The 15,303-nt window shown below is 56.6% G+C and overlaps 2 protein-coding genes across 4 annotated transcripts in view; one reads left to right on the top strand and one right to left on the bottom strand.

Annotated features, from left to right (window-relative positions):
• The window catches only part of KLHDC4 (kelch domain containing 4), a 53,620-nt gene extending 49,681 nt beyond the window's left edge, over window positions 1–3,939 (top strand). For all 3 annotated transcript variants that reach the window (XM_001500287.7, XM_070262148.1, XM_023637469.2), the window contains 4 exons: window positions 650–858; window positions 1,515–1,917; window positions 2,794–2,919; window positions 3,365–3,939. In XM_001500287.7, the coding sequence (XP_001500337.4) occupies window positions 650–858; window positions 1,515–1,917; window positions 2,794–2,919; window positions 3,365–3,537 (911 nt within the window). In that variant the 3' untranslated portion in view covers window positions 3,538–3,939. The remainder of the gene's footprint in view (window positions 1–649; window positions 859–1,514; window positions 1,918–2,793; window positions 2,920–3,364) is intronic.
• Window positions 3,940–7,403: 3,464 nt separating this feature from the next.
• Window positions 7,404–15,303, bottom strand: part of JPH3 (junctophilin 3) — a 99,863-nt gene continuing 91,963 nt past the window's right edge. Inside the window, exon 5 of the mRNA XM_001502718.7 lies at window positions 7,404–13,740. Coding sequence (XP_001502768.4) covers window positions 13,660–13,740 — 81 coding nt within the window. The 3' untranslated portion in view covers window positions 7,404–13,659. The remainder of the gene's footprint in view (window positions 13,741–15,303) is intronic.

The raw sequence follows: 15,303 nt of genomic DNA, 5'->3' as shown, positions 1-15,303 counted from the left end.
AATGGATGCCCCCAGGAGTCACGCCTGCGCTGTGGGTTGATGCACGACAGTTGGGCACAACACTAGAATGTGTGCCGTTTGATGTTTCTGCTAAGTTTTTTTTGATGTCCACTAAAGGAAAAATGTCAGTTCCTTTTTCTAGATGTGGTGGAAAGACTTCCCTGCATCTCCCGCTAGGTTTCATTTGGAGGGTCAGCACAGAGCTTAGGACATGCCCGGAGCCAAGAGCACACAGGGCCACGGCCTGCGGGAGAGCTGGCACCGCCTCTGCGGCTCTGATGAGACGGAGCAGCCCACGCAGGGGCCACCAGAGCACGGCCTCACAGCGGGCGGGCTGAGATGCTGCCAGAAATAGGCGTGCCCGCTCCCCACATGCCTCTTCTGGCTCATTCCGGCTCTTGAACCAGCTCGAAAGTGCCCCTTGTGGGGAGGTGTTCGCAGGGTGTGTGAGAAAGCTACTTCAGTGCAACTGAACCATCATAGAAGGGTTAAACTTTAGTGGGGGGCGGGTTGAAGTGTTCCGTTTTGCTGCAGAGGGAGCAGAATGAGCGAGCTTGGTGTTTTACCTGCAGTCGTGTTTTCTCATTTCTCCTAGTCACTGGTGGCCCCTCCCTCCCTCTTACCCCACTTCCCTTCTCCCCTTTGACAGGCAGATGGACATGGACTCGCATTAACCCTTCAGGCGCCAAGCCAAGCCCGAGGTCTGGCTTTTCAGTGGCTGTGGCCCCAAACCACCAGACGCTGCTGTTCGGGGGTGTCTGTGATGAGGAGGAGGAGGAAAGCCTGCAGGGTGACTTCCTCAATGACCTGTACTTCTATGACGCCGCCAAGAACCGCTGGTTTGCGGGGCAGCTGAAGGTAGACTTGGGCTCTGGAGCGTGTGCCACATGTGTCAGAAGCGCACCTAACACGGTTGGGCCGCGCCTGGCTCCACTCCATCAGCGTCGGCCATTCTTCCTTCCAGGCGAGGTGTTGGGGTGCCGGGGCCCTGTGCGGTCCCTCTGTGAGGCTCTATGTGAGCCGTCACGCCTTTGCTGTCATTGTAAGGAGGGAACTGGTCACCTCCGCCTCTGCTGCCGGCAACAGCCAAGGGAGGCAGCACAGGGCCTTGGGCCCAGCATGGGACGCCCTGGGGCTCTGAGCACAGATGAGCTCCCCGGGTCAGCAGCCTAGAGGCAGGGCCCCGAGGCTGGGGGAGGGCCGTCCGCTGGGGCAGGGACTCCGAGCTCGCCCTGAAGTGCTTTGGCCCCTGTGGTGGGCATCACGTATGTGTGAGGGCACACATCTGGACTCTCTGCCCTCTTCACCTTTTCCTGAAGGGGTTATACCAAGAGAGGGTGAACCCCAGCAGAGGATTGGGCCGCGGGTCTCCAGCTGTTGGCCCAGCTCCCCTTGGTGGCTGTGCTCACCGTGCTGCTCCTTCACTTGCCTGCCCTCCGGAGTACCCGTGGAGGCCGCCGGCTCGCCACTGTCTGTCTGCTGCTGAAGGGCACTGCCTTGCTTTGTATCCACAGGGACCTAAGTTGGAGAAGAGGAAGCGCAGGCGGGGCAAAAAAGTGGAGCCCGAAGGTGCTGACAAGCAGGAATCTGGGGGGGCCAGCACCCAAGCACCCCTGGAAGTGGTCAGAGAAGTGGTTGCAGAGGATGGGACCGTGGTCACCATTAAACAGGTGCTCTCTGCCCCGAGCCCGGCAGGACGACCACAGTCCGACGAGGAGGACGGCCCTGATGAAGCAGAAAGCCCCACGATCGAGCCGAGCCCCCGCTCCAACGCCATGCTAGCGGTGAAGCACGGACGGCTCTACCTCTACGGGGGCATGTTTGAGGCAGGTAACCGCCAGGTCACCCTCAGCGACCTATACTGCCTCGACCTCCACAAGATGGAGGAGTGGACGGCCTTGGTGGAGATGGATCCAGGTGAGCTGCGATGGGGGTGAGCAGCTCCTCAGGTCAGGGGGAAACCCCATAAAAGCATGTTCATCGCCGCTGCCCATGGTGCCTGCCCAGGTCCACCCCGTGCCAGTGAACCGGCAGTGACCTGGGCCGTGTGCTCTCGCCTTGTGGCCGTTCACATAGGGCAGGTCCTGGTCCTGGTGAGGGGCGCATCCTGTGCGCGTCCGTCCCTGCTCCAGGAGCTGAGGGGGAGTGAGACTGAGTGCCTCACAGGACACGGGCTCCCCCTTGACACCGCCGTCTGGGTCTCAGACTGTCGAGCGCTGCTCGTGGGTGCATTGTTCTAGAACAGGTTTACCCGAGCCTTCGTCTGCTGACTGTCAGCAGCCTGCCGTCTGCACGTGAGAGCAGACCAGGCGGGTGCACCTCTCTGGTCTGTCACCTTCCCCTTGACCCTCTGGGCCTCATTCTCTTTGCTCCAAACTGCTGTCCCTTTGGTTCTCACTTCCACATTGCACCACGGCCGCTGCCGGACTCGAATCACCACTCGTTTCTTTAAGATCCAAGACTAAAAGTAAAGTTAAAATCCACATTTTTAGGGAACGGTACCAAACAGCTGGTGCGAGATTCATTACTGTCTTTTAGCAAAACGAGGTTAGAGCTGGGGCACGCGGAGAGAGTCCTGGAGATGGGCTGTGTGTTTGCCAGCCTTTCTCTCTCTCACTCCATCACTGTTTTAAGATCCAGGGGAAACGTTTTTGCGGAGCATCCAGCTGCATTGGGGGCAGGGGACTCACTTTCACATTGCATTTCTTTAGTACGAAGGTGGACTCCTCAGAGGGCTCCCCGCTGCCCCCCAGCTACACTGACATTCTGTGGGTGCTCATTTTTGCTTTAAAGAAACTCAAGAGTGGCTGGAGGAGACCGATTCTGAAGAGGACAGTGATGCGGTCGAGGGTGCTGAGGGCAGAGGCGAAGATGAGGAGGACGAGGACAGCGGCGAGGACAGCGGCGAGGAGGGTGGGGGTAAGTGGGCGGGTGGGCCTTGCTTGCCTGTCGTCAGTGCCGACGGGAGGAGTGCTGGGAACGCAGGGGGCTGAGCCCCTGCAGAGCCAGAGCACTCCATGCCAAGCTGAGAGCTCGGGGGTCCCTTCTCACCCAAAGTCCTGATTCTTACTGGTAATGACAGGCTTTCAAGTTTTACTAAATGTTTATTAACATCTGACTTGGCTTTGTAGGTGGGCTCCTCAGACAAGCTTAAGTGTTTAAAAACTACTCGTATCTGGAGGGCTTGTGAGCAGCTTGCTGTTTAAGCAATGTCGTTGTGGCTCCTTTGATAAAGCGTGGAATGCCCTGCGAGTCGTTTCTGCAAACCCAGGCTCTCACGTGTTCGCTTCATTAGGCAGCAAGCGGGCAGCCTCCTTCCTCGGCTGAACGTGTCTCTTTCTTCTTTCCCTCCTTCCCGTGAAAGAGCAACATCACCCCTTGGTGAGGCCTGGCGAGCAGTTTGCAGACTACCTGCCCCGGACCGAGCAGTACTGGGTGCAGCTCGCCCGGGATGCCACCAGGCCTGGCGCACAGGAGAAGAGCGTGCTGAGAGCAGCCCACGCCACAGCGAGAGCTTTCTTTGATGACTCGGCGTAGGCCGCCACACGGGGCCCAAGCGACCCGGAGTGAGGTGTAGTGGCCTTCCCTCAGCCTCGCTGGCGCAATCTAAAGCGAACTGGATCTGGAGCGAGGCTGCTGCAGAGGTGGGCTTCCGTGCAGCCCTGTGTGCACCGTGGTTCTGGTGGGGCCTCCGTGCAGGGCAGTGCTGAGCCGAGCCGAGGCCACCCCACACAACAGGTGGTACCTGGAATTTGAGCTGCAACATTGGTACTTTGTGGGGGGTTTCCCTTCTGCAAAACTCAGAGACAGATGTTCTGATTGACTGCACGTTGTCAACCTGGAGATGGTCTCTGATTCCTAAAAATGGTTGGTGGTGGTCCACCTACTGCCTGTACACGCTTTCCGAGTTGTCTGTGAATAAAGCCCCTGTCCGCTGGGCGGCTCTGCTCTTTCTCTGCCACTCACCTTGCTGGGGGTCTCTGGGTGCCTGAGGGCTCCTTACTTCTCAGAACTGCTCCCATAGCCCTTGCGGGAGGAGGTGGTGGAGCCTTTCTCTACTCTTTTCTCTTCGGGCCCAAGGTTGTCATCTGCAAAGTGACAGGAAAGGAGGTTGGAGGGCAGGGACCCCACGGTCCCCATGTGGCGTCGCTGTCCAGCGCCTGGCTCAGGAGCAGTGTTCATTGCAGTGGAAGTCTGGTGCATTCACATGCCGACTGGTGCCCGCTCCAAAGTTAATGGCAGGAGACCAGTTTTCATTTGTATAATTGGGGTCAAAAGTTGGGCTTTGAATTCACACCTGGTGCATTTTCTCATCTTAAATACAACGAGAATGTAGGATTCTTAGTTTTCAGTGATAGGGCAACATCCCATTCATCACCTGGAACAGGTCATCCTCTACATTACCTGGAAGTTTAGGGGAAAAAAAGTGGCAGCGCCCACCTCCGGCAGAGCAGGGCGTGGGCCCGGGAGGGCTTTAGTGCAGGGACGTGGGCCGATGTGCCCAGAAGCAGCCCCTCACCCCACCCAGCCTTTATCTTCCCTGGGTGCTCGGCCCCCAGCTCCAGTGGGTGTGACCTCACTTGTCAGACTTCTCTCCCTTACGAGCTGCTGTGTATCGGGACGAGGGGCGTGGGCTCCTGCAAGCTGAGCAGAATTAGGAAGCTCTCCCCCTGCGGGAGCCTGCGTGCTGCATCTGCGTGCCGGAGCCTTGCTCTGGGGGCAGTGCCCATGGCAGCCGTGGTCATCGGAGAGGACAGGCCGGTGGCAGCAGCCAGCACCTGCCTGGTTGACATGGGTTGTGTTGCTGGAAGGCCTGGCTTCAGCGGTGTCTCTGTGCACTTCTCTTGGGTGCTGGGGCAATCTGGGTTTTTTCCTGACATTCTGGGCAGAGTCCAGCTGGAAGATGCTAGGAACGCCACAGAAGCCCTCCCGGTGCCCACCCCACTGGCCCCGGGATGCAGGCGCTCCAGGTCTGACCCTGTGGCCACCTCTTTGCTGCTGCTGTGGGAAGAGGTAATTAATTGGAAGATCTTGTCGGCTCCAATGCACTTGTGTGTTATCAGAGGCCATTTTCTTACCAGGGGGCCTGTACTAGATGAGATTTGAAGGAAGATATTTTTGAATCAGCGATGTTGAAAGAAATAACAAACCCCCTGAAGAGGAAACTTCTCATACAAACAAGTCTGTGTTGCTGTCATGTCCACAGGGTTATTGCCAAAAGTGCAGTTTGAGTGAAAGAGGCTGGTCTGAACCCACAAGGATTAAATAAACAAGGTTCCAGAAAAGGAGCTGCCTCTCTGTTTGACTGCTGTGATTAAAACACCAGTAAAGCCCAGCCTTAAATGTGCAGCAGCAGGGCAAGGGGGGGACAGGACCTAGCGCCACCCCGGGAGCAGCAGGGTGAGGGGAGGACGGGGCTCAGCACCGTACTGGGAGCAGCAGGGCGAGGGGAGGACGGGGCCCAGTGCCGCCCGGGAGCAGCAGGGAGAGGGGAGGACGGGGCCCAGCACCACACTGGGAGCAGCAGGGAGAGGGGAGGACGGGGCCCAGTGCCGCCCGGGAGCAGCAGGGCGAGGGGAGGACGGGGCCCAGGGCCCCCCGGGAGCAGCAGGGCGGGGGGAGGACGGGGCCCAGGGCCCCCCGGGAGCAGCAGGGCGGGGGGAGGACGGGGCCCAGGGCCCCCCGGGAGCAGCAGGGAGAGGGGAGGACGGGGCCCAGCCCTGCGCCACCATGGGAGCAGCAGGCAGCATGCCATCCCGCTCCCCTCTGTCTGCTAGTGACTGTTTTGCTGAGCTGAATGCTCTTGACACCCCAACAGCCATGAGTGGCCAGCATGAAACCCCGAGGCGTCCATCCCTGGGTTGCTGGAGGAGACGGCTGTGTTTAGGGTCAGCGAGGGCCCTGCGGTCACCCATCCCGTTTGCCTGCTCCCTGGTTTGCCGAGTTGTTAGGGTACCCCTTTCCTGCTCCCCATTGATGTGTTCTGCCCCTCTACTACAGGTCCTTGTCACTTGGCCACACCTCCCCTGTGAACACCTGTCCAAGCAGGAAGTCAGTGGCTAGGGGACAGTAGAAATACATGAAGGGACCAGAGACTGGACGAGCCTGCCCAGGAGACAGCCTCTCCAGGGCCGTCCCACTTGGAGAGGGAGGGACCCCTCAAGAGCCGCCCCATGTGGGATCCGGGGCTAGCTCAGGGACAGGTGAGGAAACATCACTGAGAGTCACCCATAGAAACCCCCAAATGTGTCAGTGAGGAAGTGGTGACACAAGTGGATGGCTGTCACCTAGCATGAAGGACGAGTGATCACATGATACCCGTCTGCATCTGCTGCTTCCTCCGTGAGCACTGAAGGAACTTCCTGATAACTGCTCTTTTCCCCGTGTTTTAAGTCGAGAAGCAAAGCTGTGTGGGCCGTCAGTCAGGAGAGACCGGCCTCGTCTCGTCGGCCCGGGAGCTCCCGAGCGTGGAACACAGTCATCTTCATTGCTGTCCAAGTCCAGACCAGGCCTGGTCACCAGGGGTCTGACCATGAGGGTCCAGCAGAGGAAGCTAAGGCACCGGGCAGCACGGCCGGTGGCCACAGGTGCTGGGACCAAGGCGCCTCCGGCTCCCCAGCGCAAGCCCATCCTTGTCCTTGTCTCAGCCTGAGTAGCCCCTCCAAGCTCCCCACTGGATCTAAGCCTTTGGGGACTTGAGGTGCCACCGCGGGCACAGCCAGCACCCAGCCTGGTTGGCTGGTGCCGTGCGGGAGCAGGAGCAGAGCTGGGGCTGTCACCGTACGACCGAGATGGGCTCGTGGAGCACAGAACCATGGGACTCCAGAGGCAGGGTCCTCCCCGCCGTGAGGGCAGGGGTAGGGGTGCTTCTCATCCAGGGAGCTGGGCCTGGAAAGACCAGGGTGTGCCAGGGGAGGCTTTTCAGGCAGGAGAAACTCTAATGGGAAAAAAAGATACTGAGTAACTGCCCCGTGAGAAACACAGATGTTGCAGTTTAAGAAAATTAAAAATAGGCTCGAGGAAGCAATACTGTGAGGTCCTTGGGGCAGAGCCTGTCTCGGTGGTCACCTCTGTGTCCTCCGTCAGCTAGTAGAGGGGAGTGAGTGGAGGCGGGACGCAGAGGCCTCGGGCACCCGGCTTGCAGTGGGGAACCTGGGCCCTGGGACAGTGGATGTGGGGACTGCTACGTGGGAAGATGGGGGTGGGGACACGTTCCACATTCGTGTTCACAGAGCTCTCCTCAAAGAGTAATAAGATCCTCCAAATGTGACAGAGGGACGCTGTCAGGTAACTGCGAGCTTGGTTCCATGGAATTTGCATTTATCCATCTCGAAATTTTGGGAATAGAGGGAACTTAGAGGAGAGACACTGACTTAGAATGAGATGATGCGACTTAGCCAAAGTTTCAAATGACGACGTTTATTACTAAAAGGAGCAAAATTTTTCTTGAATCTCGACAGTGTCCTTTGCTTTCAGATAATGAAATATATAGTAATGGTATGATTTAAACAGTTACATTCATTAAAGAAAATTATTTTATTTTCATTTTGTAAGTAACCAAGCTATTTTTCCAGCTAAGAGAAAAGAAAAAAGGCCGAGGTAACGTTTTTAGCCGCTTCATCAATAAGAAAAATCAGAACATAGTCAACATTCCCTTTTTGTCAATGCACAGAATGATCGCACTGTGGTAGCAAACAGTTTACATGCACCAGGGGAAAACGGAAAAAAGAAAGTGCAGATTGAGACCGATTTCTGTTAGAATTCACAAAAAGGCATCCACGTCAGGGGTAGTGGTTTCATGTCTAGAGTGCGGGCAGGGTCCCACAGCTGCCCACCCGAGCGGTGAGGGCCGTGTTGGGTTATTTCACTCTGGCTACATGGGATGGCGTGGCTTTGGAAATGGAGAATGGCGCAAATAAGAGCCCGGCCGGAGAGCACTGTCGGGTGTAGCTCAGCGTACGGGGGCACTGGCAGGTCAGCGGTCAGGGGGTGCGTCTGCTCATGGAGCCACTGTGCGTGCGTGGGGGCAAGGGCCAGGAGGTTCTGCAGCATGGGGCCCAACGGGGCCACGCTGCTTTGATGGTGGCAGTGACAGCACTCAGTGGAGCAGGGCTCATTCAGAGCCCCAGTGGGAGGAGCTGGGGGTCCTGGGCTGGTCATGCAGGAGCAGCCTAGAGTGAGGCATGCCACAGTGCTCGGCCCCACAGAGCCGACTCCCCTCCTCCTGCGCCTCCTCTTCCCCCTGAACCTGATCGCAGTGTCCTTCCCATTTGGGGTAACTGGAGAGGGGCCCTCCTCCTGACTGTGTCCTGCCTTTTACAGGCGCCACCCAGAGTGGGATAAGCATCATTCACTGAAGGTCAGCTGGCTGCATAATGTATCTGCCCCATTTGGAACTGATAACGTTGAGCAAGGGAGAAAGACCCGCAGGCTGTGTACGTGCTCTCCGCAGTCACGGGTGAGCACAGGATCCGATGGAAAACCCTTTGTCTGTTCCACGTGTCATCCTACAGGAAACACGACTGTAAGTGCTTGTCTTAAGGGACTAGAAATTCTCACAGCTGCTTGTGTGTATCAAGGACTAGACGTGCACTGACCTCTAAGGAGACAGCCTGGGCGCCTGTCTGACCTTCACAGCAGGCAGGGAATGAATTACCAAAGCGAGCTGAACCAAGCGTTCTGAATGAGGTGCTGCCAGCATGGGGGAGCAGCGGTCCAGCCAAGACCCATCTTGGCCATTCCTCGAGGCCTCCTGCCCTTCATGAGTTTGGACTGCCCCCGTCACCATATCACCAAGCAGTGACGGCATAGTTGGAGACCTGCATCCATGTGGCACATACACGACGGGAAGGGCAGTGGGAAAGGGTGTGCACAGGCATGACAACAGGTGTGCGCAGTGTGGGGCCCGGGCCCGTGACGCAGGCGCGCAGTGAGGGGAGCGGTGGGGTGGAGAGAAGTGAGGTAGGTGTGTGAACTTGGCTGCTCTTGCCCGCCCTGCTTGCTGTCCCCTGCACCCCAGACTCCCCGGGGCAAGCACGTCCACACTCTGAGCTGCCCCCGATGGGGCTGCCTGCTTCTCGGAGGTATAGAAACAAGCTAGAACAAACATGTTTGCCCACTCATCTCTCAGGCACTTCCACGTTGGGATGTCACGCAGAAGGAAGCTCTGAAGACAGCTTTTGTTCCTAACGTGTGGGCCACGGTTCTGGAGAACATTTAGCCATCTTCCAAAGCATTAGCTCATCACTCCAGGGGTTCCACTGGCCGGGCACCACACCGCACCGTGTCTCCCTCTGCCGCTTCCTCTAGGGGCCCAGCGTCTCCCCCACGTCCTCAGAAAGGAAACATCTCCCCAGGTGTTTGAGTGACTGGCCGCTGCGTTTCCACAGCTCGCAGACATTCTGCATACTCCATAGTTCATGTCCAGGCACGCGCAGACACTGTAAAAACAGCTGCATTTTTCTTTTTTAAACAAAGGCAACCGTCCTTCCTCTTGTGTCTTTTAAGGCTGAGTTGCCGACACTCCTCAGCACTTGGAGCCGCTGGCTTCCCCAGTCTTCGCTCACTGACGGCATCACCTGACACGTGGCCAGGCCCGGGCAAGAACCAGACCAATCGGACGCCCCGAGCTGACCGACTTGTTCCTCCTCCTCTGCAAGCTTGATCCTCTGACTTCACGTTACGCTTAACTGACTAGGAGCAAATCTTTGTCCTAGGCAAGATAAAAACGACTCCATCGTGGAGTTGACTCAGTATGAGGAAAATCTGAGGCGTCTGTCAGCTGTACTCAGTACTGTCGGTTGGTTGTAGGGTCGGGCGGCACATTCAGTTATGGAAATAGATGTCTTAGAATCTAGTAGGCACCTTTATGTGAAGTTTCTGAGACCAAAGGCAAGAAAAATTGGAAGACAAGACCTGTAAGAGTTAAAGAAGCTGAGCTTCATCTAGAAAAGAGGTTGCCCCTTCCACCCTTAGTCTTGAGAAACATCTTACTGTCCGTGTGAAATGAAGTGACCCCCTGCAGGAGGGCCACTGGGGCATCTGAGGCGCCCACTGGGCATCCCAGCTAGAAGGGCCTCCAGAGGGGCAGTACAGGTGCTGATTCAGGGTGCCTGGGAGTCTCGACGATCAAAACCCAAACTGAAAACTGCAGAAACCAAAGACAATTTCACTCGCTCCCCTAGTCTGTCATCTTCAACGAGTGCATGACGTCCTGGGCTTGGTGTCGCAACAGCGCCACTGGGCTCTCCGTAACGGCCTCCGCTTGTTAGGTGGGGTCGCCATATAATTTATTTTCTAAACTAGGACTCTTTTGAAAGTGAAAAGGAGTACTTTTATGATGAGGTTGGGACATCAAGCGTTAGCCAGGAGCGGAGCTGCCCTAATTGTGTGCCCTGGGCACCAGACCCGGGCTGTGGGCTGGCGAGACCCAACCTGTGTTCTTCACACTTCCTGAGGAATCTCGGGTTTGTGCACGTAGGAAAGAGCCCATCATCCTAAACATAGGTGTTTACTCACAGCCCATACAATGGGGTTTCCGTGAAGAAAGGAGTTACTGGTCGTTAGCTGTGGGCTTCCGAGGAGAGTGCGCCAGCAAGTTCTTGCGTTTCGCTAACTCTCCTCCCTCCCTTGAAGGATTTCAGCAATGGGGGTTGCATTTTTGTGACTACACCGGATTTTTATCAACATCATCCTCCTTGTCAATTATCTTGGCTTACGTATTGCATACCTGATCTGTGTCTTTGGGAATGTGCTAATGATTATGAAACTTAGAATTCAAAAGAACAGATAAAGAGAATTTTCCAGGTGCCCGAATTTATCCGAGCACTCTACAGGCACTGAGCAGACTTCAAAAAGCACGAGTAAATCCACATACACGGTTCCTCACATTTCTGGTACATGGAACATGTAAACCACAGGCACAGACAGGTTCACCTGGGGGCCTCAGAGGGCAGTGTCCTTTCAGGGGGAGGTGCAAGTGCAGGTTTCCCAGCCTTGGGGGAGGGGAGAGGTGGGCATGGGGTAGTGACCTGTGCCTGTGGGCCCTGGCTTGGTATCTCAGGTAACTCAATTTCTCTGCCTCTGGTTTTCACATTTAAAGCATGGAAGAATCTGTCAGGAGAGAAAATGACTCACGAGATTGCTCTGGGATTAATTAAAACTTGTCAACGCTCTGCACCACTGGGGGCCAGCTGGGACATGCTCATCCATTCTTCCTGACAGTCTCATGTGTCCTCATCTAGCTCAGCACATGCACACCCACCAGGAACGTGCACACGGGAAGCAGGTCAGCCGGCGTGGCCCTGGGGTGAGAGGGCTGGCGCACACGTCGGGAAACCTGAGGCTCTGGGCGGGCAGGAAGAGCAAGCGAGCCCTAGTGAAAGCACAGGCCTGCCTGCAGGGCTCCCGCGAGGCAGCCTGCTCTTTAATCAGTTTGGAAACCAATTAAAAAAATGACTTCTAGAGTCTCTGAGACCCAGTGCGTCGTGGTGGTGGTGGAATTCACCAGGAGCACAGGGAAATGACTGAAGGGCGGGGTGTTGATCTGGTTTCACAGTTGTGTTTTTGGAAAGGCGGACAAGTGAGGGGACGCCAGCTAGTCACCCGTGTGAGCCACCTAGTCATGAAACCACTGCTGTCCTTGAGTGGTGCGCATCTCTGTGCTGTTGCCTTACACGTATCTGGATTCCTCGTGGTGTTTGCATGTAAATATGTAACCTGCATTTGTAGGTACCATTTTGTGTCATGCAGTTACTGGAATGTACAAAAGAAGTCTAGAATCTTTAGAAAGAGTTGCAAACAAAATTATAAAACCCACATCCCAGCACGATGATTCTTTGAGCTGCAAAGAGCAGGAATCTTTATTTGGTTCATGTCAGGTCTGCAGCAACCACTCGATATTAAAAAAGAGGAACGGAAAGGAGGATGTACAAAAAGATGTCCCATCCCTTGAGAAAGCAGCGTCTGGGAAGTTACGTCCTACAGGTCCTCCCTCCCTCTCCTACGTACCTACTCCCCAAAAAAGACCCCCAGTGAAGCCAACCCGTGAGAAGGAGCGGGGAGTGAATGGATAATGGGAAAAAATAAACTGAATTTAACTGGAACATGCTCTAATCTTTAGTTTATTTCTGGTTAAAAATATAGCAATCCAGTGCAGTGTAGTAAAGAAATCTGCTCAAAAGGTAGCAGAGAAACAGCTAAACATCAGCAAAGCAAGGCGGAGCCGTCGACTGCTGGACCCAGGACGACTGTGGGGTGAGTTCCCTGGAAGGACCTCCCCAGGCGTGGGCGCAGGGGGACCTGCGTGTGGACGCGCCCATGCCCCAGACACGTCCCTACACGCGGCAGGGCTGGCTCCATAGCTAGGACCACGGGGCACTCGGACATTCTGGAACCTTGTTCTTTTGTTTGGATGGTGGGGCAACGCTGGTAGAGAAGGAAGAAACACCAGGAGCCTGTTTCTGTTGGACTGAAACAAGTTACGTTGTATGTTTTGGGGGAGATGGATATGCAACGATTTCTCAGGAATTTTCAACCCCTGGGTTTCAAGCACATTCCTGTCCTGGGACCAGACCAGCTCCAGAGTATGAATGAGGCATCTGGAGGGAAGATGCATATCTAGGGGGGGAGTTGAGGCAGGCACAGGACAAAGATGTGAGAACTCATGGGCTCAGTGACAAAGACAAGGTCATGTAAGGGCCATCGTGGACGTCTGACAGGGACACAGGTGCCTGGATACACATCCTGCATCCTAAGTGCAGAAATGCCACATGCTCAGAGCCCAGGTGTGATGTCGGAGACAGTCCCTGGCTAAGGGGCCCCACAGCGCTCCCTGCCCTCCAGCACCAGCCCCCCGGCCGCAGCGCTCTGCCGGCCCCTGAGTGGCGGCAGCACGGCTTCCCCTGCTTCTCGTGGGAGGTTGGCAGGATGGGGAAGGAGGGAGGGAGAGAGGCAGGGACGGCGGAAAAATCAGGACTTGGCTTTAAGACTCAGTGTGGGGAGCCGGCCTCGCGAGGAAAGCCGTGGGGCAGTACCGGGAAGAGGGCAGGGCCGGGGTCTGTTTCTCGGGGAGGAGAAGAGAAGGCAGACCTCTGCTCCCTTCAGAGTGCAGCACAGATTTAAAACAGAAAAGGCCCAGGCTGCTGCCAGCTGGAATGGGATGCCTTCCTCCCCGTGCCTCGCACCGTACTTGTCACCCGCCATTCCAGACAAGAGTTCTGGAATATCCCAGAGGAAGGGCAGGGTTGACCCACCTTCCCCTTCCACCTCCCAGCAGCTGCTCCCCACCCGCCCGGCACAGCGGGACCCTCCGGGGGTCTTCCTCAGCTGCCTCCTTTTCCGCATCCCAGACGGGAGTGTGATGATGACGACAATTTATTTTTTGGCCATTGATTGGCCAGGATCCCTTTTCTTTCCATGTCAAGCTGGAGGGGCGGCGTGCTGGCCTCCTTCTGCCATGCCACACAGCATAGTGTTAGACAAGCAAAGAATTTTGGCTAAAATCCAAAAAACATTACCCAGAAAAAAAGGCAAACTGTGAGTAATACCCAATCATGTTCTGTGGACTCGGAAGCAGTCGTGGGGCCGTCCGAGTTCCAGTCCTTCCCTTGTAACGTCCCCTTTTGTACACCAACCGTTGTTGCTAACGCGACAATCTCATCAGATGAAAAAGTTAATAAACAAAATGGCGACTCCGATGTTGAGCAAGATCACCATGGCCACCAGGATGGGAGCCGAGCCCTGAAACAGAAAGAGGAAGGCGAGGTGAGCCGCGCCCAGAGGTGCCTGCTCTCGGCCATGCCCCCCGAGGCCAGTGCACGGCTCAGGACACAGGCCGAACGTCCGCCTGCTCAGAGCATCAAGCCCCTCACGTCAGCATCCAGGGAAGGCTGCCACCTGCTTCGGCGGCTGCAGCTCCTGGTGTTGGAATTCCCTGCGGCTCTGAAAACCTGGGCACCCGCCCCGCCCCCATGGCCCCAGGACCCTAAGTAAACACCTGACGCCTGCATAACTGTTGCCTCGAGCTCCATTCAGCTGGGACTTCGGACATTGTCACTGAATTTCAGAGGTGGTCCACCGAGAGAGGCCCCTAAATTCAGCCTGCAACCCCAAGCCCCACCCTGGGTGAGCCCTGAGCACGTCTTCCTCAGGAAGTGCTCCCCCCAGGTGCTACATGTGTTCCCTGCTGACGGCCTGTGGCCGTGGCTCCACCGGGGGCAGCAGGCGGGAGGCCTTCATCTCGCCTTCTGGCCTTTCCTGGGCATGGAGCGCTCGACTCCCTTGGAGCAGAGGCCCCGGCTGACTGGGCACGAGGGGCAGGGCCACTCCTTCCCTGGGCCTGCATCCTTGATGCCTCTGCAGTGCTGGGTGCAGAGGCTACCCTGCTGGATGAGGGGGAGGGGCAGCGCCGAGGCCCAGGGACCAAGCGCTGCTCCTGCAGAGTGACTGCGGGCACCCAGCTGGAAGCTCTGAACCTCTGCCCGAGGGAGCTTTGTTTTTAAGCACCCAAAAGTGCCAGCACGGTTGAGAGGGCTAAATATAGAACCCTTCCTGCATCTCCCACCCCTGCCCATCATTCGGCTATTCCTGAAATCACGCACACACATGCACATGGCTGCTTACACACAAGCACGCACACACACATGATATACATACATGTCACACACATTTCCGGCTGCTGGCTTGCAGAAAATGGAGTTGTAAGTGCGAGCTGGTGTTTAAGGCCCAGCAAGAGGACATGGGGGCTGCTCGCCATGAGGATTTGGGCACAGGGAGGGCAGGAGCACTTGAGGACCCAGCCCAGCAACATGGATGCTCACACTGGTTTCAGGGGGAGGCAGAAATGGCCTCCAGGGCCACCAGCCACCTTCCAACTGGAAGCGTCTCTTCTAAGGGCAGGACACCTGGATGACGGATGACGGATGCGACTTCTCCCAGGGGCGGGGCAGACACGGAGCCTGCCCAGCAGCAATGCTCCATCCCAGAGGGGCCAGTCAGGACACATGAAGCGCAGGTGTCCCCCTCAGGGCCTGACAGACCTGGATCATGGCCCACCCTGAGCGTCTGACCCTGTAGGCTTGGGGTGGGCCAGAGAAGCTGCATTCTAATGACCTCCCAGAGAATGCCAGCATGGGGCCCTGGGACCACGCCCACAGGGGGACCACGGCCGGGCAGAAAAGGGGCCGTGGGGTGGATGGCCCCACATATAACTCTGTCGTCGGCCCCATAGGAGTGGGCTTTGTGGGAGCAGGACACACGTGTTCCAGACAAGCGGACCCTACCACCCAGCCGGCTGTCCCACCT

This window comes from Equus caballus, chromosome 3 (assembly GCF_041296265.1).
Source record: "Equus caballus isolate H_3958 breed thoroughbred chromosome 3, TB-T2T, whole genome shotgun sequence".
Classification (NCBI taxonomy): Eukaryota; Metazoa; Chordata; class Mammalia; order Perissodactyla; family Equidae; genus Equus; species Equus caballus.
The sequence above is the reverse complement of the archived record's forward strand: the minus strand, read 5'-3'. Positions and strand labels throughout refer to the sequence as shown.